Source organism: Myodes glareolus, chromosome 22 (assembly GCF_982192425.1).
Source record: "Myodes glareolus chromosome 22, mMyoGla1.1, whole genome shotgun sequence".
NCBI classification, from domain to species: Eukaryota; Metazoa; Chordata; class Mammalia; order Rodentia; family Cricetidae; genus Myodes; species Myodes glareolus.
Window position 1 is genome coordinate 37,442,263 of NC_142047.1, and position 22,356 is coordinate 37,464,618.

The 22,356-nt window shown below is 48.0% G+C and overlaps 1 protein-coding gene across 1 annotated transcript in view; it reads left to right on the forward strand.

Annotated features, from left to right (window-relative positions):
• The window catches only part of Fa2h (fatty acid 2-hydroxylase), a 57,333-nt gene extending 35,579 nt beyond the window's left edge, over window positions 1-21,754 (forward strand). The window contains exons 3-7 of the mRNA XM_085681716.2: window positions 10,183-10,325; window positions 11,060-11,166; window positions 17,802-17,974; window positions 18,971-19,223; window positions 20,375-21,754. Of these exons, the coding sequence (XP_085537842.1) occupies window positions 10,183-10,325; window positions 11,060-11,166; window positions 17,802-17,974; window positions 18,971-19,223; window positions 20,375-20,454 (756 nt within the window). The 3' untranslated portion in view covers window positions 20,455-21,754. The remainder of the gene's footprint in view (window positions 1-10,182; window positions 10,326-11,059; window positions 11,167-17,801; window positions 17,975-18,970; window positions 19,224-20,374) is intronic.
• Window positions 21,755-22,356: the final 602 nt, after the last annotated feature.

Sequence of the window (22,356 nt, forward strand, 5' to 3'; positions counted from 1 at the left end):
CAGGACTCCCATGGCTGTGGCCCCATTACTTGGAGATATTCCCTAACTGTGGGACTGCCTCTGGAGAGCTGCCAGCCCATGACAGAAGCATGTAGTGCATCCAGTTTGAGAAACTGGGAGATTCTTCCATGCCCCACCCCCTCCAGAGAGCCATGGGACCAAGAGGAAAATAGGCCAGCAAGAGAAAAGACTTGTCCAAGTCACAAGGAAAGCCTCGCGTCAGCTTGTTAGGACCCCCTTTCTGGCTCCCATTCCTGGACAAGCTCATTACTCATCATTAGCATAGGGTTGGGCAATGATTGCCCATGGTGGACAGAGGAGAAGGGTACTTAGTACAAATAGCAGGCTTCTCTAATAATCTAGAGGATTTGGGATTGCTCTGCATATGGGCAGAACAAGTGAGGAGCCGGACACCTGAGTGATAGATACATGGACCCCAGGAGCTGGGAACAGGAGGGGCTTTGATGAGGATGAAGGTTTGGGGCAAGACCAGCGATAAGCCAGTGTGTTCTCACTCAGGCGCTGAGTAGCCAGTGGAAGGTACTACAGCCACAAGTCCTTTTAGCCAGCACCAGTGAGATTGGCTTAGGACCTGACTCTTGGAAGAACATACTGCAAAGAGCTCACAGGGGCTATGTCAATGTGGCAACCTATACAATATCTTGGGAACAAACTGCTTTGTGACAAGTCGGGGACACGACACATATAACACTTCACCTCCTGCTCCAGAGAGATTCCCCCATGGTCTCCTTGAGCTGTGGTTCCGAGCTGACCCTCAGCCAATGCTGTATGAGGCAAGAGGATGATCTAGTCCACTGGGCTCTTTCACCATTACTTACACAATGAGGAAGAAGGAAAACTACACAGAGGGGAGGAAGGGTGCCCTCCTAGTCCCAGCCTCCCAGCCTAGTTCCCAGCACATCAGACAGACAGCTGGGCCTGACTCACCTTCCCCACCTCATTTTCATTGTCTTACACACACACACACACACACACACACACACACACACATACACACACACACACACTTCTTCTACCTGCTTCCTGTGTCCCTGGACTGAGAGAGAAAGACTAAGAGTGGCCTACAAGAAGGGGTCCATACTACTCTGGCAGGGAGCGGCCCCCCACCTGGGTCCCCTTGGTGCTGTCCCCACTCCACCTCACCCCATCCACCCTGAGGAAAGCCAGCGCAATGCTGAGCTCTCTGGGTAGAATAAATAGTGCTTTCTCCTCCCCTCTTCTCCTTTTTTATCATCTCTTTCCCTGCCTTGTCCTCCCCTCCCTTCTCTTCTTTTCATTTTTGCTCGTTTCTTCCCAAAAGAGTTCTCCTGCTCTCTCCTCACCTGATCGCACCCCAGCTCTTGGGGAAGGAAGGGACTAGGAGAGCTGCCGGCTTTTCTAACCTGGTTGGGGTAGGTCTGTCTTGAGAAGCTGTGGAAAGACACCAAGGTGGTGGTTTTGCCTCCCCTCCACCAGAGTGCGTTTGCAAGGGTAGGACTCATTAGTTTTGTATTCAAGGTGAACCCTCTGAATGCTGCCAAGGAAGGGAGCCATGGGCTGCCAGGGCCCAGCTTTCCTGGCCCTAGAAGCCAGGGAACCAAGTGGGTCAGGCTGGAAAGAGTGAGGAGAAACTAGGCTGATCATGCTGGACCGGGGATAGAAGAATCTGAAAAGACAACATAAATGAGCAAAAAAATCAAGAAACTCTGGTGCCCCACCCTGTCAGAGGTGAGGTCCATCTTACTTTCAGGCTCTGTGTGGAATTTTACCAGAATGATCTAGATTACCCCTTGAATCTCGCAGCTGAGCAGGACTCAGGCTTCCTTAGAAGGAAGAAAAAAAAAAAAACCCGACTTGCAACTCCTTCCCATTCCGCAGTCTCTGTTTTCTAGAACCCAGCTGGCCTGGTGACCACAGCTGCCCATCACTCTTGACTTCTGGGCACACCTTCTCTCTTCAGCCTGCTTCATCTGTAGGCTACTTGCTGCATTCTTTTCAGAGCGCTCCCTTGTTAGCCTTCCGTACCAGTTCTGTTTCAGAGGGCAGGGAGATGCCAGCCTTCCAGGAAGAAGTTAGAGCAGATGGGGTTTAAGGGATCCTGCTGAAGGTCCCCCTCCTAACACCCTAGACAACAATGACCACCAACTCAACACAGCTTTGGGTTGTTTTCTGTTTTTGTTTTCTTTCTTTCTGAGACATGTTCTCTCTGCGTAGCCCTGGCTGGCCTGGAGCTTTCTATGTAGACCAGACTAACCTTAAACTCAGAGATCCACCTGCCTCTGCTTCTGCCTCCCTGGCTTCTGGGATTAAAGATGTGCACCATCATGCCTGACTAAATTACAGCTTTGCTCTCGAGTTTGTACTTGAGCCGTAATAAATGTAGTGAAGTTCATGAACCGTCTGTGATCTCACTGGCTCTGTTAACAGCGTCCGTAGCTAGCCAGGTGTGGTGGTGCAGGCCTTCAATCTCAGCACTTGGGAGGCAGAGGCAGGCAGATCTCTGAGTTCAAGGTCAGCCTGGTCTACAGAGTGAGTTCCAGGACAGCCAGGGCTACACAGAGAAGCCCTGTCATCAAAACAAACAGAAAAGAAAAAAAAATACAGAAGATACAGTCTTCTGCCAAAGCTACTTGACCAACGACTAAGCAGCCTAGCTGGCATGTTAACCAGAGGCAAGCAATCCGGATAGCAAGTTCGCCTCAGTAGTTATCTGGTCTAAGCATGCCCAGTGAGCCCTTTCCTCTCTACCCCCATGTATCTTTAAGTCCTGTCACCTCTCATCTGGCCCGAAGTGAGTCTCTCTGAGCCCTATGACTGGAAGAGGAGATGGCTAAAGGAAGGTCAAACCCAAACAGGTTCTGGAGGTCTCTCCAAGGGTGTGGCTTCATCTCCTTCTGTATCCTGCCTCAAATTAAACCAGACTCCAGCATAATTAGCTTCCTTTACCTTGGAGAGGCTGTCCAATGTAGTTTACCCTTTTTCATGAAGAGACAGGTAGAAAACCATCCCGCCAGGTGTGTCACCAAGAAAAATGCATTGGTGCAGCTGGGGAGATGGCTGAGTCATTAAAGTGCTTGTCATACAAGCATGAAAACCTGGGTTTAATTCCCAGAACCTACATGTATATATCTGTAATCTCAGCACTGGAGAGAGGTAGACAGGACGATCCTTGGGGCTTGTTGGCCAGCCAGTCTGGCCAATACCGTGAGCTCCAAATTCAGTGACTGACTGTCTCAAAATAAAGACTCCTAAAGTCTGCTTCTGGATTCCATACACATATGTGTATTGATGTATTTTTACTCACACACATGTGCATGCAGAGATACATACAAGCACACAGGGACATCTATATGCACACAAAAAATGTAGTGGTCAGTTTAACCCCTTAGTCCCTGCCCTGACCTCAGTACCACACACATAACCCTTAACATTGGGAGTTCCAGGGGTCTGCAGAACTGGCAAAGTGTTGATTTTCGCCAGATAGGCTTTACTGTTCAGAGGTTCTAACATAAGTCAACAAGGACTTGGGTCAAAACCAAAGTACCATGGCAAACCCATGCCCAGGGAATGATAAAACTCCAGGCTCTGAGTTCCAGTGTGGCTCATCTCTGGTTATTCTGCCCCTTCCCCAGACTTCATGTCCCCTGAGTGGAGAGAACGCAGAGTACCAGAAAAGAAGTCAGGTGACCCAGAGCTACTGCGGTGGTCTTAAGATTGTCCCACTTCTCTGAGTAGGAGAGATCTGCACCAATTCTGGCAGGACCCCAGCCAGTCAGCTCGATACTCCAGCTCGCTGACACTAAGCACTGCTGCAGAATCCCCACAGCTGTGTGCTGGGGAATTCACAGCCACAGGCCTCCAATTCCACTGACTGATGGGCTAGGTCTCCAGGTGCTAAGAACTCAGGCTCTGAGCTCCATGCTCAGGATCAGGCCCAGCTCTAACATCTGTGGCTGAGCAGTCAATCTTCGGTGTTCTCGCCTGTAATGTGAGGTTAGCACAGTCCCCAGGCTGATGATTAAGGCTTATGAAAGATAATGAGTATGGGACCAGAGCCCAGAATGACTTATCACTAGGGTGTAGAAAAGGTAGCCAGGAGTCCTTTGGGAACTTCTTGTCCATCACTGCTCTCCCCACTGGCCTGCTGCTTGGAGACCCATCCTCTGCTTCCCTGGCTCAGAAAGCTGTCCTGGAACGGATGCTCTGGGGCTCAGGTGGACATTTCTTTAAACAATTGCTTGAACTCATGGCAGTGGGAGGAGCTACTGGCACCCATCAGTTGCTACCTCCTGTTCTTACTCCCCTGGGGAAAGCAGAGCTGGAGCACCGGCCTCTGGGCTGAGGCAGCTCTGGAGGAGTGTCCTGTGCCACCTGGTTCCAGAGGAAGGGCATGTAGGGACCCAGAAGAAGAGCAGAGGCAAGCCCTCCTTACCCTGGCAGCAGGCCCTCTGCCCACTCTCTGGGTAGCAGGCTGCCCTTTCCTCCTGCTGCATGCTGCTGCCAGCTGCATTCCTGGCATAGCCAGGAGCAGCCCCCCCCTTCCTGGCTGGGCAGGGGCAGAGCTGCGTTGGGGGAAGGGCATGGGGTGCACAAGATGCTTGGCCTAGACACTCACTGATTTGCATCTGCATCCTAGGCCCAGCCTGTAGCTCAGGTCTATGAACCACCAAAGAAGGCCCTGAGGCCAGCAACCTGCCCACTCCAGAGTAGTTTCTGAGCATATTCTCACCTTATCCACACAGCATTACCTTTGCCTGTTCTGAGCTTCAGGTCCCACAGGCTCAAAGTGAGGTCAGCCATGGAAGTCTCCAGATGCCTGGGAGCTAGAGGCATGGTCTCCGTCCTTCTTTTTTCTCCTTTCCCCCACCAACCTCATCCAGTGATCCTAGACCTTTACAGTGCCCAGACCACCCCTGTGCCCAGAGCTTTAGTCAGCAGAGTGGGAGGGCAGCTGTGAGGAAGAAAGCCACTTGCATGGGAGAGCAGGAAGCCAAGAAAGTGCCTGCCTGGTAAAAAGGGAATGAGTTTCTTTCTACCTCATTAAAGCCCACCTAGGCAGTCAGCCAGCATTAGCCTGTCTCAAAATCAGTTTCCTACAGCTTCCATGTTGGAAATAACCAGCAGGAGAGAACCTGTGCCTATCTAGTAGGAACTGTCTTTCAGGAACCAGGACTAGACACAAGCTGGAAAAAAAAGAAAAAGAAAAGAAAAGACAGTATGCATATAGCATCCAAACAGACCTAGCACCAGGTGAAGGTCCTAGCTCTTGAGAAATTGTTTTGAGGTAGCTACAATACCAGAGGAAGAAGCCAGATATGGTAGCACATGCCTGTAATTCCACCACTTGAGAAGCAGAGACAGGAAAATCATTTCAAGTATGAGGACAGCCTAGTCCACATGTTGAGAGCTAGGTTATCCAGGGCTACATAGTGTAACAAGCCCTGTCTCAGAATACACCACCAGGAGCCTGTGAGATGGCTCAGCCATTGAAGGCATTTGCTGCCGAGCCTGACAACCTGAGTTTAATCTCCAGGACCCACATGGTGGGGGAAGAGACCAACTCTTGGAGACTGTCTGTGCTAGTGCACTGTGACACACTTTCACAAGAGCATGCACACATGCATGCGCTCACACACACACACACACACAAATAAATAAAAAGTAATTTATGAAAGCACCAAAACAAAAACTTATGGGAGGAGATAAGGAGGTTCACATCTAGGATCAACCAACCAACTCCACTTCATGAACCATTCTATTTATAGAATATATTTATTCTTAATATATATTTATTCCAAACATAGGGAGAAAGCCAATGGGCCTGCCCTTCTATACCTGTATGGACATCTTACTTTTCACCCACCCCCGGAATAGTAGGATAGAGACCCTATGCTAAAATTATTGGTGATGAGAGGGATTTTTGCAGGGGTACAAGCAAAGTTTTTAACCCCCAGAGTCAAATGACCCTCCTTGGGTACCAAGGAGGACTACCTCAGATACAGTATGGGGTAAAATGCCAGGTAGTGGTGGTGCACACCTTTAATCCCAGTACTCAGGAGGCAGAGGCAGGTGGATGGATCTCTGAGTTCGAGGTCAGCCTGTTCTACAAAGTGAGTTCCAGGACAGACAGGGCTACACACACACACACACACACACACACACACACACACACACACCAAAAAAATGGGCAGATCACAGGTAGCCTTGGCACTGACTGTCAGCAACCTACTATGTACAGAGGCAGTCAGGGCCAACTGGTCTACCTGGACAGTGGCTAAAATCATGTGTACTGGTTAAACAGGCAACCGAACATTAAGGGCAGACCCCATTTTTGGAGAGCTGTGCTCTATAAACACCTCTTCAGCAATCTAGTCCCAGCCTTTCTTCTGCTCTATCCTTGTGGCTCAGCTACATGTTTCTTCCTGTGTCTCCACTGAATTAAAGTTATAATACTGCGTTATGTTCTTATTGCTTTGCAAAATAATGGTAAAACAGATCAACATAAAAATTGCCCAAACCTTTGTTATGTAGGGAGAGGAGGCCACACATTTGAATAATAACTGTAAGTGTTTTGTTGCTGCTGTTGTTGTTACATGTATTTACTAGGGGGGTATATGTGTGCCGCAGCATTATGTAGAGGCCAGAAGACAACTTGGAGCAATCAGTTATCTCCTTCTACCATGTTGTTCCCAGGGGTTGAACTAAGGGCCTTAGTGACTTAACCCACTGGGCTGTCTCACTGATCTCTTCGCCGCTCCCCCAAGACAGGGTTTCTCTGTGTAACAGCCCTAGCTGTCCTGGAACTAGTTCTTGTAGAGCAGGCTGGCCTCGAACTCACAGAGATCATCCTGCCTCTACCTCCTGACTGCTAGGATTAAAGGCATGTGCTACCACTGCCCAGCATTTTCTTAAAATATCTAAGGCTAAATTAAATGTACAAATGAAACTTAGGCATATGGGTGTCATGTGTAACATGCAAGCATGGAACATAGAAGATCCAGGGGTCTCATCTGAGACAAATGGTGATCAAATGAAAGATGCAGGAACACCCTAGAAAAACTACTAGAAGGAAAAATTGAGAGACATCACTAAAAACCAATGGAGGTGTTAATGTAAAATGTCTTAAAATAATTAGTCCAGGAAGGATAAGGTGGCTCATCAGATAACAGTTCCTGCCAACAAAACTGGCAATCTAAATTCAATCCCTGGGAATCCACATGATGGAAGGAGAGAACTGAGTCTCCCAAGTTGTCTTCTGACCTCCACAAATCCTCTGTGACATGCATGTGCCCACATACACATCCATGCAAACAACATGAGTAAATAAAATGTTTAAAATTTCATAAAAATAAAATACAGAATTATGACAAACAAAAAGAAAGGACAGAGGAGATAGAAAACAGCAAGAAAGAATGAACATAAACAAATTTGGGATAGAGGGAGGAGCCAGTGGGCAAAGTGCTTGCTGCATAAGGGTTAGAACCTAAGGACTTCAGAGCAAGGAATTCCCTATAGTGAGTGGGCAGTTCAACAAGAAGATATGACAGGACAGCTTTGACAGATGACCAGGTTCAGCATCACATCCGTAAATGACAGCAATTATAGCACCTATTCGTTTGGGAATGTTGAGACATGAGTGAATGGTTTAGGCCGTGTAGAGTTTTTACAATCATGATTGACATATAACATGTGCTCTGTGAGTGTTGAGATTGGGGCAAAGCTTCAAGTTCTCATGTGACCTTGCCCAGCCCCTTCTAACATGAGGCTCAGCAGCCCAGCCACTGCATGACAAGGTGTACTAGAAGGTTCCTCCCATTCTTTTTCCTGGTTTAAAGAATGCATGTGTGCATAGTTGGAGACCCAGGATGGAGACATGGAAACCGTGAGACTGCCTGCATCACTAGACCAAGGCGTGAGGTTAAGAAGACAGAATCAGGAAGGGAGCAGCAACCATGTGAGGTCTGGGCCTTTTTCCCTGGTCACAAATTCAAGAAGAATGACTGGTGGCCTTACCTACCTGCTCCAGAACACCTACACCCCTCCCCCAAAGCTGTGATGGCAACAGTAGAGAGGCTCCAGAGGGGCTGGGAACACCTGAAGCCAGTTCCTGAGAGAGCTGCCGGGGCTGAGCCAGCTTTGGCAAGGAGATGTTCGGAAGATGAGCAGGTTTCCAGATCATTGCAGGGTCTTTCCCAGGCTTGCTTGCTCTTCCTCTCCTTCCCTTGCCTGCCACAGCCACCCTTCCTCCCGTGCTGGCCACCTCCCTTTGTTGAAGAATGATCCCTTGTATTGGAGACCCTCACTCTGGTTTTGGGTTGTTGGACTACCAGCTTTACTTACAAGAAACTGAGCAGCTCTGAGGGGTACAGACGCTGCTTTCTCGGGATCTCACAGCTGGTAAGCAGTGAGGACAGGATTTCAATATGGGCCCTGACTTTAAGTTCCTTGTTCTTTACTGTTTGGAACCCAGATTAATCTTATTCAGTAAGTCACCAGAAATCTTTTAGTACTTCTCATTACCTATAGGTAAAGCCTCTGAACTCTCTGGCTCTGTATTCCTATAAGTAAACTTCGGGCACATTTTTTTCATTATATGTTCATGTTAGCCTATATATTATGTATAGTATTCTTGCAGACTGTGAATAAGAACACAGTCAAATATGATTTAAATCTCTGTGTGTGTGCATGTGCATGTCGTGTGTGTGTGTGTGTGTGTGTATCACATATACAAATAAGGTCTTTGGAGGCAGCAGAGATGGCTCAGGACCCCGGTTTAGTTCTTTGCACTTACAATGGGCAGCTTATAGCCACTTGTAACTTCAGTTTCAGGGGATCCAGTGCCCTTTTCTGACCTCCAGGGGCAGCAGGCATGCATGCATGCATGCACACGTACATGTGCACACATACACACACATGCAGACTAACACTAACATGCATAAAAATAAAATAAATAAATCCTTAAATTTGAAAATAAATAGGGCTCCTGAGCAAAATTTTCCTTGGGGGGTGAGCGTACAAGTGCTGCTGAGGTTTGTGTAATATGTGTCTGGGGACAGCTGGCCTGGCACATGAATCACCATTCCTGGACCTGAACAGGGTGTCCTATTAAGCCCTCAGCAAATTTCTTTCTGCAGTCCACAGAGCAGTGGCCAGGAACTGCTCTGTAACATGGACCACAGTTGTTTCCAACTCCACATCTGTACCCATATTCCCTGAAGTTACCCTCCACCCAGCCAGCCAAACCTTCCATGTTGACGAATAAACCCCACATCATGTTCAAAGTCTTACTTGCTTACCCTAGATCTGGGCATTTGTGACAGTCCTCTTGCCTCTGAATCGTGGCATCCTTGAATCAGCACTAAACTGTCTCGCTCAGTATGCTTCACCCTGGAGAATACCTTCCACTGATATTGTTATCATCTGTTTTATAGCTGAGGGAACTGGGTTTCAGAAAGTTCAAATAATTTCCCCCAAAGTGAGTGGTAGGGCCAGGATTTGAACTCATCACTGACCCCAGAGTCTCAACTCTAAGTATTCATCTGTGTGAAACAAAAGGGGTCTCCTGCACACCTGCTGATTCTTTCCAGCACCTGGCACACCTATATGCACACTTGCAATCATCAAAATACACAAAAATCAAATGTAAAGCAAATTATTGAATTAATAATTACTTGAATAGATGATTGAGTGAATTGAGACCAACATCAAGAAGAAAGTCTACAGTGGAGGAGTGGGGGCCTCTATTTATGATGCAGCTCCTGATGATGCAGAATATATTGGTTCTTGTTTGTAGAGTCAGCATGGGCCCTTAGACATCGCCACCAGGCTTCGACCTATCTAGCTCTTGGCTTGGCCATACTCTATGCTGTCTGGGTCATTAGCTGAGCTCTGCCGGCAACTCCAGACTTCACCAACTTAGCAACTCCAGTGGGAGGAACAGATATCTGATGGCTCTTGGTTCAAGCAAGCTTAGGTCATGGGCCTGATCTGGATCCCCCATCCAGGGGCTTAAAGAGACAGTGTAGTTAGATCTGGATTTCCCTCTCCCAAAACGACTGTGTATGTGGCTCCACACACACCACATGAGCTGAGATGGTGCTAGGAAATAGGAAGCTATAACCAAGAGATGTGGAAATGGATATCAGAAGTACGAGGACCAAAGGTCCAATTTGTCTCTTGCAGGACCTGGTGGACTGGCAGAAGCCTCTCCTGTGGCAGGTGGGCCACTTGGGAGAGAAGTATGATGAGTGGGTTCACCAGCCAGTGGCCAGGCCCATTCGCCTCTTCCACTCTGACCTCATCGAGGCTTTATCCAAGACTGTCTGGTGAGCACTGTGCAGGATCTGAGATGGGCCTCTCTGCTGGGAGCACCAGTAAAATATAGAAGGGGAGGGAACACTGAGCCCTCCTTAAAATAAAGGCTATACTGTAAATTTGGAGGAAGGGGGACAAGTTGTAGCCATAATAAATTCCTGCATACGTTTTATCCACTATCTGGGTGACACCCTACCATGTGCCTGTGCCTGCTCTTTTCCAGACTCCTGTGCAGGGTTAGAAGCCTTTAATGCATGTGTCAACAATTTCCCTGCAATTAGTTCCCTCTACCCCAAGAAGACAGTGTCTATATAGCTGTCCAGAGTCAGTCACCATGTACCCCATAGTTCTTTTCTGCCCATGACTCATCTCAAGAGACAGAGCCAGGCTGGGCGGTGGTGGCACATGCCTTTAATCCCAGCGCTCGAGAGGCAGAGACGGGTGGATCTCTGTGAGCTGAGGCCAGCCTGGTCTACAGAGCAAATTCCAGGATAGCCAGAGCTATGTAAAGAAATCCTGTCTCTTAAAACCAAAGGGGGGAGGAATGGACTCACAGCCTCTCTTTCCTGTCCCCTGCTCCTCCCACCATTGTGCCTTTGACCACAGCTCTCCATGGCTTTCTGCGTGTGCTTTGGTATCTCCTTGTTCCCACTGTAGCTAAAATGTGAGCCTCAGAGAAGCTGGACCCTGTTGTTCCCCCTCCTTCCATGCGTCTCTCTCTCTCACCCTGATGGCCCTCCTGCAGGTACAGTGTCCCCATCATCTGGGTGCCCCTGGTGCTGTACCTGAGCTGGTCCTACTACCGAACCCTCAGCCAGGACAACATCCGACTCTTCGCGTCATTCACGACAGGTAACAACAACTGCCTTCTTGCTGACTTGTCTCTGTGGGTCTTGAGGGCAGGAAACTGTGTTCTCTGTGTTCTGAAGTTTCTATGGGCATAGAAAACCTCGTCACAAATACTTCCAAGTGGGGTTTAGCGTAGAACAAATTGTCCTCCCCAACCCCATGGATACAAAAGTTAGTATCACAAAAGTCATCCTATCGTCAAGTGTCACAGCAGGAAGGGAACGTCTCACTGAGATTAAGAACAGAGAATGTGCCAGGTATGGCACCCTCCCCCCACCAGGAGTGTCAGCCTTGGGAGGCGGAGACAGGAAGATCATTACAAGTTGAGGCTATCCTTATATACATTAGCAGGCCCAGGGCAGCCAGGGCTGCATATAAGGCCCTGTCTCAATTCAAGAAACAGAGAATGCACAACCTAGAATTCCTCACTCAGAGACTAAATGAAGGCCAGGCACGGTGGTGCACACGTGTAATCCTAATGCTTCCAGAACAAGGGCAAGGGAATTACTTACTGTAAGCTGGAGGCCAGACTCATTTACCATAGCATGTCCAAGGCTAGCCAAGGCTAACCAAGGCTATATAATGAGTCTCTATCTCAAAAGACAATAGATAGATAGATAGATAGATAGATAGATAGAAGAGAAGAAGAGAGGTAGGTAGATAGATAGATAGATAGATAGTAGAGAAGTAGAGAGGTAGATAGATAGATAGTAGAGAAGTAGAGAGGTAGATAGATAGATAGATAGATAGACAGACAGACAGACAGATGGAATCAGTATTATCAAGTGGCACAGCTGCATGCCGATGAACCCATGTTCACATCACAGACTGATGGAGAACTTGGGAGAAAGATATTGAAACACCATAGACCATCTTCAAAGCTAAGGGCCAAACAACAGAAGCTGAGCCTGGCAGTGACACTTGATCCCCTCTACTTAGTGTGTAGTATGTACCAGACCATGTATTTTTCTGAGACTCCTCTCAGCAGCCCCATGGAAAAAGCACTTGCTATGCCCTCTCAGAGTTGAGGAGACAGTTACTCCCAAAGGTACACATGTGTCAAAACATCACATAGTACATGGTTAGGTGCATGCTTATCTTCCAGATTTATCTTCCAAGATTTTTTGAGAGGAGGGACTAGGAGATAACTCGTTGGTGAAGTGGTTGCTTCACAAGCATGAGGATCTGAGTTTGTCCCCAGAATCTATATAAACATCCAGGCTTGGGAGTGAGCACTTGTAATCCCCCAACTCAGGAGACAGAGACAGATGGGTTCCCAGGCTTCACTGGCCAGCTACTGCAGCCTAATTGGCCAGCCTCAAGTTCCAGTGAGAGACCCTGTCTCAAAAATCAAAGTGGACTGTCCTCAGATCTGTACAAGCATGCACACATAACTGCAGACACATGTGCATTCGCACACACAAATGAACACACAAAGTAGAGCCTGGGAAAGGTAAATGAGTCATTCAGGGTCATAGGGTTGCTCTGCCCTCTGGGCTCACAGACTCTCTGTTTACCTCGGTCTCCAGGCACATGCCTCTTCTCCTGCCCAAGTATCTACCTGGGAACCTTAGGATATTGTCTGGGGGTATCGCTGCTTCCCTTGCCTGATCATAGTTTGTTCCTGACGTGACACCAAACTATTTCCTTCCTCCACACACAGAGGCTTCTCTTCTTCCTACATCCCCTGAGGACAGCAAGTCAAGAGCCTCCCACAGTCCTGGGGCCCTCAGTTTATCTGCCTCACCCAGGATAGGGTGGGGAATGAGCACAGTGTGGAAAGTGCCCCCGCACCCAAGCCCAGAGCCCAGAGGGTTACCGTGCATATCCCACTAGCCACAGTTACCCTTTTCGGCCCACGCTGAATAGCTCAGGCACAGCACAGGGCTTGTTGCTCAGAGGCCTGCTCACTGAATTGCCCACTGTCTGCCCAGCACTCCCCTAACAATTACCAACAGTGGCAGGGCCGCCAAGGCTGGTGGCCAGAGGGGGAAGGGGACGCTAAAGCTTTGGCCCGGGTCCCTCTGCTGGATTCCTCCAGAGATGCCACTCAGTACCAGCTCCGGCCGGATGGGCAGACTGGGTAATGCTGGGGTGAGGAGGCGGGAGGAGGCTTGACCTATAGGAGAGGGCTGTTCTCGATGGCAGGGACCGTGATTTGAGGGCTCCACAGCACCACAGACCTCTGCAGACAGCTAAAATGTGTCTGTGTGATAAAGGTCCAGTGTGGCAGGCTAGTAAGCTGAGGCCCCAGTGCCAGCAACAGTGGCATGGGAGACGCATTGCCTCATGCATTCCTCATCCTGCAGGTCACCATGCAAGGCACAAGTCACACGCAAATAAGAGCTCACAAAGCAAGGCAAAGGGACACTCAGTGGGGTTCCATTGCTGCTACCAGACAAGTGATGCCCAGGAATAAATACTAGAGTGCCGGAGTGTAAGCTCAGGAGAGACAGAATTTTAGAGAGGAATGGAGCATATGGGACTAAACTGTAGCTGCATCTCTTGTTCGCTCCCAGATGAAGGGTAATTACCAGGCACCTAGAAATTCACTTGGAGCCATTTGTCAAAATGAGGTCTTGTCTGACTCTGGTCAAAAATCTGGTGGTCACTCCTGCTTCCAACCTGCTCAGGCTTTCTCCCTTTCACAGCAGCCCCCATACCCATTGGTCCTGGGCCTGCCTACAGTGTGCAGATCACCTGGGCCCTTCAGAGGTCCCTCTCAAAGCTGTCTCCCTCTGAGCACAGTCAGCGCATAGGGTGGCACAGATCAAATTTCACCCAGGAACAAACTTCCAGTGATGGGTTCTCTGCTGTTTCTCTCCTGATAAGTGGCTGGGAGCCTTCTGTGTTAAGCACTGGACACATTAAAAAAGACCTTACTCAGGGCTGGAGAGATGGCTTAGAAGTTAAGAGCACTGGCTGTTGGCTGCTCTTCCAGATGTCCTGAGTTCAAGTCCCAGAAACCACATGGTGACTCACAACCATATGTAATGAGATCTGGTGCCCTCTTCTGGTGTACAGACATACATGTAGGCAGAATACTGTATACATAATAAATACATCTTTAAAACAAATTTTAAAAAATTAAAAATAAGATCTTACTCATAGAAAACCTTATCTCCAAGTTGGGGGCAAAGAATCAAATGATATCACAGTACCTAGTGCTTTAGGGCAGAGCAAGCTGCACAAGCCAGCCAGAGTGGGTGAAGACAGATGTCAGGGACACGTGGATTGGATCCCCAGGGACAAGAAAGGTGGAGGGAGTCCAGGGAAGAGAGCATCAGCAAATCTGTGTGTGTGGGAGCCACTAGCGGCTAGATTTGGCCCCTGTACAGGTGATATGGCTGGAAGATCAAGACTTAAAGGACATGGAATGTTGTTGTGTTTGGCAGGACTAGACTTTGTGTAGAGGCCATGAGGTATCACAGAATGGTTTAACAAGGTATAGAAGCAGGAATGGAGGCCTGATACTGCCCTGGGGGCTAATTTGTGATAAGGCAGTGGGTGTCAGAACAGTGAACTGGGGTTGGAGAGATGGCCCAGCAGCTGAAGAGTATGTGCTGCTCTTGCAGAGGACTTGAGTTCAATTCCCAGCACCCGTGTCAGGCAGCTGTAATTAACTTTCTATAATTCCAGCTCTAGGAGATCACATACCTCTAATCTTCTTGAGCACCTGCCCCCCACACACACACTTAAAAATAAATATCTAGAAAGAAAAATAGTGAACTGAGATGGTTGAGCAGATAGACAGACAAATGGATTTAAGTAACAGATTGTGCATGGTGGCGCAAGACATTGTCAAGAAAAACTGTATATTCCTCTTCCCCACACAGCATTGCTTCAGCCATATGCCTATGTGGAGGCCACCTCTATAATAAATAAGCAAAAAAACAAAATGCAAATGGGGGTGAGATTCACATATCATAAAATTAACCATTTTAGCTTGGCTAGCATAGTGGCCTTTAGTACACCTCTATCTAGTCTCAAGCCCTCTCGTCGCCTCAGAAGGAATCTCAGAGCGGATGGGCAGTTGCCCCCTATTCTCCATCCTCCTCCCCACAGTGTCTGCCGCTCTGCTCTCTGTGTCCACAAATGGACTTGTTCTGAACTTTCACATAAATGGGACCAGGTACTCTGTGATCCTTGCTTCTGGCTTCTTTCACTTTGCCGAAGAGATTTGAAGAGGGTGGAGGTGACAGGCCTTGGTAAACTTCTGGGTGTTGGGGAGGAAAATAACTGAAGGCTTTGGTAAAATGTGGGTGTCCCCAGAGGAGAAGCCCCAATGAGTAGCCTGGAGGGGTGGGGCCCAAAGGAAAGGAAGTTAGTTTCATTTGGGAAGGGTTAGCTCTGGAGTCCTAGGTACACCGTGTGAAGACACGTGGTAGCACGTGGCCAGCCAAAGGTGTGATGGAAGTGTAGATCTGGGGGCTGCCGGCCTAGACTAAAATCAGTTATGAAGCAGGGAGTTTGGAAAGACAGGCGCAGTTTCCACAGTAGAGCCTGAGAAGGGACATCCAGTCCCATCTCTTGAATGATGATGGGTACACAACTCAAAATTAGCTAAAAACAACTGGGCTATATCTTTACCTTTACATATATATACAGGCTCTCCACAGACTGGTTTTGAACTAATGACCCTTCTACCTCAGCCTCCTAATTACTGGAATTACAGGCATGTACCACTATGCTCATCTTAAGAATGGTATCTTAATAAGACTATTTTTTAAAGAGAGAAAGTATAGCTTGTGAGGAAGGGGGATGTATAAGTTTTTATTACCATGACAAAATGCCTAACAAAAGCAACTTGAAGTACGGGTTTAGCTTGGCTCCCAGTTTGAGGCTAGTCCATCGATGCTGGGAAGTCTGGGTGGCAGAACACCACTCAGTTGGTCAATGAGCTGCTGCTGCTGCTGCTTCTTCTTCTTCTTCTTCTTCTTCTTCTTCTTCTTCTTCTTCTTCTTCTTCTTCTTCTTCTTCTTCTTCTTCTCCTTCTCCTTCTCCTCCTCCTCCTTCTCTTCTTCTTCTTCTTCTTCTTCTTCTTCTTCTTCTTCTTCTTCTTCTTCTTCTTCTATTTTATCTTCATCTTCTCCTCCTCTTTCTCCTCCTTCTTCTCCTTCTTCCCCTTCCCCTTCTTCTTCTTCTTCCCCTTCTTCTTCTTCTTCTTCCTCTTCCTCTTCCTCTTCCTCTTCCTCTTCCTCTTCCTCTTCCTCTTCTTCTTCTTCTTCTTCTTCTTCTTCTTCTTCTTCTTCTTCTTCTATTTTATCTTCATCTTCTCCTCCTATTTCTCCTCCTTCTTCTCCTTCTTCTTCTTCTTCCCCTTCTCTTTCTTCTCCTCTTTCTCCTCCTCCTTCTCCTCCTCCTCTTCCTCTTCCTCCTCCTCCTCCTTCTGATTTTTTGAGACAGGGTTTCTCTATGTAACTTTGGAGCCTGTCCTGGAACTTGCTCTGTAGACTAGGCTGGCCTCAAACTCACAGAGATCCACCTGCCTCAGATTCCCAAGTGCTGGGATGAATGGTATGTGCCACTACTGCCCAGCACTTCTGTCTTTTTATTCAAGTCTAGGACCCCAGTCCAGCAGACACTGTGATCCACATTCAGGATAGTTCTTCCCTGTTCAGATTAAATGTTTCTGGAAACACCCTCATTGAAACACACAGAGATGTGTTTCCATGTTTTCATGGAGATGTTAAATCCAGACAAATTGGCAATGAAAATTAACTATCACAAAGGGTAAAACCAAGAAGATAAATAGAAATGGAGGGAACTAGATAGGAGCAGAAGGACTAGAGTTGAAATCTAGAGATCAAAATGAAAACAAGAATAACATCAAAGAGTAAAAACAGGGATATCATCAGAGGACTGGATCTCAAGGGCTTTGACCTTGAAGATATTTGCACAGCCTTCCCACCTCCATCCAGACATAGGTAACTATACCTGTATAGCCTTCCCACCTCCATCCAGACATAGGTAACTGTACCTGTATAGCCTTCCCACCTCCATCCAAACACAGATAACTATACCTGCACAGCCTTCCCGCCTCCATCCAGATACAGGTAACTATACCTGCACAGCCTTCCCTCCTCCATGCAGACACAGATAGCTATACCTGCACATACTTCCCGCCTCCATCCAGACTGATCATTTTCCTCGGATACTGTGATTTCAAGTCTATTGACATCTCTTTATTTAGACTTTCCTGGTCTTCCTGCCCACCTGCTCACATATATATGGTCCCCAATTGTTCATTTTTCTATCAGTGACTGCTGGCTCTGATGGCTCTCTCAAGATGGTCTCCTTCCCTTGCCCCATGCCACTGAGTCACCCTTCTAGGCAGAGATCCAGCACTCAGCCAGAGCTGTGCCTCCTAGAGTCCTCATTAGGAAAACATTGGCTCTCTGACCAATAACCTCATCACTCTAGTAAAGAATCTTCCCAGGGGGGGTGGGGGGCACTACAGATCCTCACAGCCTCCTTCCCAGTTTATCACAGGGCTTTTCAGTGTGACTTGCCCATAGTTACTAGACAGAGGGCAACAACACCCGAGTTAGCCCTGGTGAGGCAGGGTCTCCAGAGCCACCAGGCACAGGTGTACATGGCATCCACCCACCCTGAGCATCTCTCTGGCTCCACTGCAGATTATTCCGTGGCGGTGCCCAAGTCCATGTTCCCAGGCCTGTTTGTGCTGGGCATGGTCTCCTGGACCCTCGTGGAGTACCTCATCCACCGGTTCCTGTTCCATATGAAGCCCCCCAGCGACAGCCATTACCTCATTATGCTGCACTTTGTCATGCACGGCCAGCACCACAAGGTGAGCAGTGTGGGTTCCTGCCCCAGGCCCCCCCGCACATGTAGCCAGCTGCAGGAAGCCTTGCAGCTATCGCCAGCTCCCAGGAGTCTTCCTGAGAACCCGGTTCTGGGCTTGGAGTGGTGGAAATGGAGGATATTTGAGATTTTCCAGGGGTCTGAGTAGGTTGGGCATTCTCATCTGAGCCAGGCAGGGACGACGTGCGTGTGATACTCTAGGTTTGTGCACGCACCACGTTGATTGACACTAGATTCTATGCTTCACCCAAATTCATCATCTTTAATGCTTACAACTCATTCATTCACCCAGTAATGTTCTTTGAACACTCTAGGTATGGTACTAGATCTCAGTGAACAAAAGACAAGAGCCCTCGCCCCTGGAAGGGTATCTACTGAAGACGGTCTCCTGTGCTCCTATCCCACGGTGGAAACTAACACTGGGGGACACCAAGGAACTGAGTAACCCTCCCTCTTCCTTTGAGAGTCAAGGGCCAAAGGCTTAGGCTCTGATTCTCTGGCTCACTGTAAACCTTCCTCAAAAAAGCTTCCAATTGAGAAATGAGGAGGGGGAGCATCCTATTCAACTTCCAGGATCCTCTCACTACGAACTGTATTAACCCAGGCTGCTGGTATGCGGCTCTCCCATACAACACCAGGGTTCAGTTTCCAGGAAGCCCCTATGCAAAGGGCTTGGTGTAAGAGGTCAGGACTCCTGCTAGTAAGTGGTCCCAGGAGCATGGGTGTCCTTGGGCAGTTTTTCAAGGGTCAGTCTGGCTAGGAAACAAGGAGAAGGACACTTTCTTTGGGTCCTTCAGGCTTGTTGACCTACCTATCCCAAAGTTGCAAGGATACCAAGCCTTCCCAGAACAGGTCACTGTCCCCTCATTGGAACACTGGACTGCTGCACTCCACGAGGAGCATCCGCACTTTGACATACCGTGACCACAAATAGGCCATCAGTCTTGGGCTGCCTCTGATACCCACACCTCTCTGCCCACAGGCACCCTTTGATGGCTCCCGCCTGGTCTTCCCCCCAGTGCCAGCCTCTCTGGTGATTGCCTTCTTCTATGTGTTCCTGCGGCTCATCCTGCCTGAGGCCGTGGCAGGCATCGTCTTTGCAGGGGGTCTCCTGGGCTATGTGTTCTATGACATGACCCATTACTACCTGCACTTTGGCTCACCACACAAGGGCTCCTACCTGTACAACATGAAGGCCCACCATGTCAAGCATCACTTCGAATACCAGAAATCAGGTAAGACTGAGCCTCCCGGGCTTTATTGTTGTTTATTGACTTATTTGGCAGTTTCTGCCCCAACTAAAAGCTCCATTCAGGAGATGACATATACAGAGCTCTCATTTGTGTAGTCAGCTATGCAGAGAGGAGCAAACTCAGAAATCAATACATGGCAAAGATTATCTCAGACAGTGATAAGTGTCATAAAGAAAATAAAGCCAGAAAGCATTGGGCTAGGTGTGGTAAAACCTAGGTTAAACTCAACACTCTGGAGACTAAGGCAGACAGATCTCTGTGAGTTTGAGGTCAACCTGGTCTACATAGGGAGTTTTAGGCTCGTCAGAGCTATATCTTAAGACTCTGTCTTAAAAAAAAAGAAGATAAAAGGAAATATCATGATATATTTAACCAGCATAACCAAAGTATTATCATCTCGTAATTAACATAAAAATCATTAATGAACTCTTTCATTCCATTATACTATTTATTTTGTAGAGAGAACATCTCAATTCATATGCTAAATTTTATCAGAAATACTTGATCTATATCTATGTTTTTTCAATAAAATCTATAGTTAAAAAGACAGATTCACAGATATAAGTTGTTCCAAACATACTTCTGAATGTTTCAGTAACTGTGTCAAATATATGTGTTCACATCAAAACTTAATTTGAATTGAATGAAATCATCAATCAGTTCATCTGAAGCCCTAGCCACACTCCCAGCACTCAGTAGCCCAGTGTTCATTGTGACTACCATGCTGGTGTGTAAAGCCCTAGATAAAGAAATTCGAGGAACAGGTCACTGCAGATGTCACTAGAGCTGAGACCCAGATGAAAAGAAGGCCATGTCTGATATCTAGGAAGTGGCAATTCCAGGAACAACACCCCGAGGCAGGAATGAACTTGACCTTGCAAGGAAGAGGGAGAAACTGAAGGAGAGCAATGTGGGGGGACACAGGTAGGGCCAGGCCCACCCAGGGGCTCAAGCCACATAAGGAATCTGGGGTTATACCAACTGTATCTTGGGGAACACTAGCGACACAGGTGTTTGGCCCTTGGAAAGGCCGGCAGGGACAGATACTGAAATTTTCGCTAGTTCTACAAGTAAATTTCTTTCTGCTCTTCCGTCAACACCTGATCTTCTGCCCCATTTGTCTCCCTCTGCAGGGTTTGGCATCAGTACTAAATTGTGGGATTACTTTTTCCACACCCTCATACCAGAGGAATCCCACCCGAAGATGCAGTGACAACCGCCAGACCCTCTACTCTGCCCTCAGTCTAGCCCCGGCCCCTACACCCTGTCCCACCCCCGCCTCCATTCAGACCCTACCGAGATCAGCTTGGCCAGGCAGGATGGGCTGTGTCTAGCCCTGGAGCTTGGTGGAGACCTTAAGGCAGGACGTCCCTTTTGGCTTACTGTGTGAGGATAGCATCCTCTCGATAGTCAAGTGGCCCTTGGGGACTGGCTCATTCTCAGAGAATTAGAATGCCCCAATGGCATTCCTACCTAAGCTTCAGCCCTCAGTACTGACTCAGGGTCCAGACAATGGCCCCAAGGGGCATGAAGGAAACTGACCCCACCTGTGCCTTAGAACCCTGGGCTCCCTGGGAGCTTCCCTATGCAGCAGAGGACCAGTGTCACCGCAGAAGCATGGCGTGCAGGCCTGTGGCCACATCTTACTCTCCTGCCCTCTCTTGAGAGAGTTTGGTGGTTCAGAAGTGAATGAAGGGCTATCCCAAGAAAGGACAGCACGATGCCTCCCACGGGCCACTCCCAGACCCCAGGACAGCCACTCTGGGCCCTGCCAACCCCAGATGCCAGCTCTACTACCAGCTGCCTCAGTGGAAGTAATCGGCACTCATCTACCTGGGCAAAAAGCCCGAGGGTGGCTGGCATCCATTGCGAGGCGGACAGGAGCCCCTCATCTTTGGGAATCAACAGCTGCTTTCTCCATCTCTCCTATGCCCCCAAACCACAAAACTGCTCCCCAAAAGAGGCTGGAGAGGTCTCTGCATTGGTGAGAGCCCCAACCCAGCCTTGGCCATTCTTGGCTTCCACCTACACAGGTGGGTGCCTGCTCCAACTCAGGACCCTCCCAGCAGTGCCTCCTGAAGCCAAGAAGGGGCTTTCACGTGGTGCCTTATTGCCTTCCCCGCCCTGAGACGGTTCTTGTAACCAGAGCCCTCCCTGCTCCTAAAGTCTTATTTATAAATTACATAAATATTCTTAATCTGACTCCAAATGAAGTAGCTGGGTCAGATGGCCCTTTCTAATCCTGTGTGTTGAGCTTATATAAAGAAAAAAAATCATCTTGCCTTCCTCTTTGTTCCTTTCTTACCCACAAGCCATAACTACTTGAAAATTATCAAAAACCCAATGGGTGCAAAGACTAAAGAGAAGCAGTGTGACTGGTCCTATGATTTGTACTGTTTACGGTGAAGCTACCTAGAGATTTTGAGATAAATATACAAAACTGCAGTTGTGAAATAAAGATGTAAATAAATTGTATATTTTGAAAAATAAAACATTGAGAAGAAACCAACAAAGACCCGTTGGTGTGTGTGGATAGTGACTGGGAAGGAGGATGTTATTACTCTGGGCAGGTTGTATAAAGTGCTGGGAAATGGGGTAATGCGAAGCTGACTGGCAGGTCAGGTATTGTGACGCACACCTTCAACCCCGGTAGAGGCAGAGGCAGGCAGATCTCTGAGTTTGAGGCCAGCCTGGTCTACTCACTGCTGTCTACATGCTGGGTTTTATAGTCTGAATGGCACTTCCACCCTGGAGTCAATTGTGCTAAGGTCTGGAGGCCTGTTCCGGTTCCCAGGGAGTAAACTCAGGTCACTGGGATTTATGACACGTCCCTTACCTGTTTGATCATCTCACCTGCCCTCATATTTAGTCTTATTACTGATTTAGTCAGACTTCTTCATTTACTGATCTACAGACTTACTTCATTTCTTCATTTACCGATCTCTTCAGACAGCATCTCTGCTTGTTGCCTGCATTCTGAAGGGATCTCTCTCACAATCTACCTTAACATACCACTAGGAGGATTTTGAATTTTTTTCTTTATTTCTGAGAATTTCATGCATGTATACACCCAGGTCTAATCATATTTAATCTCATCCCCCCGTCCAACTTTTCC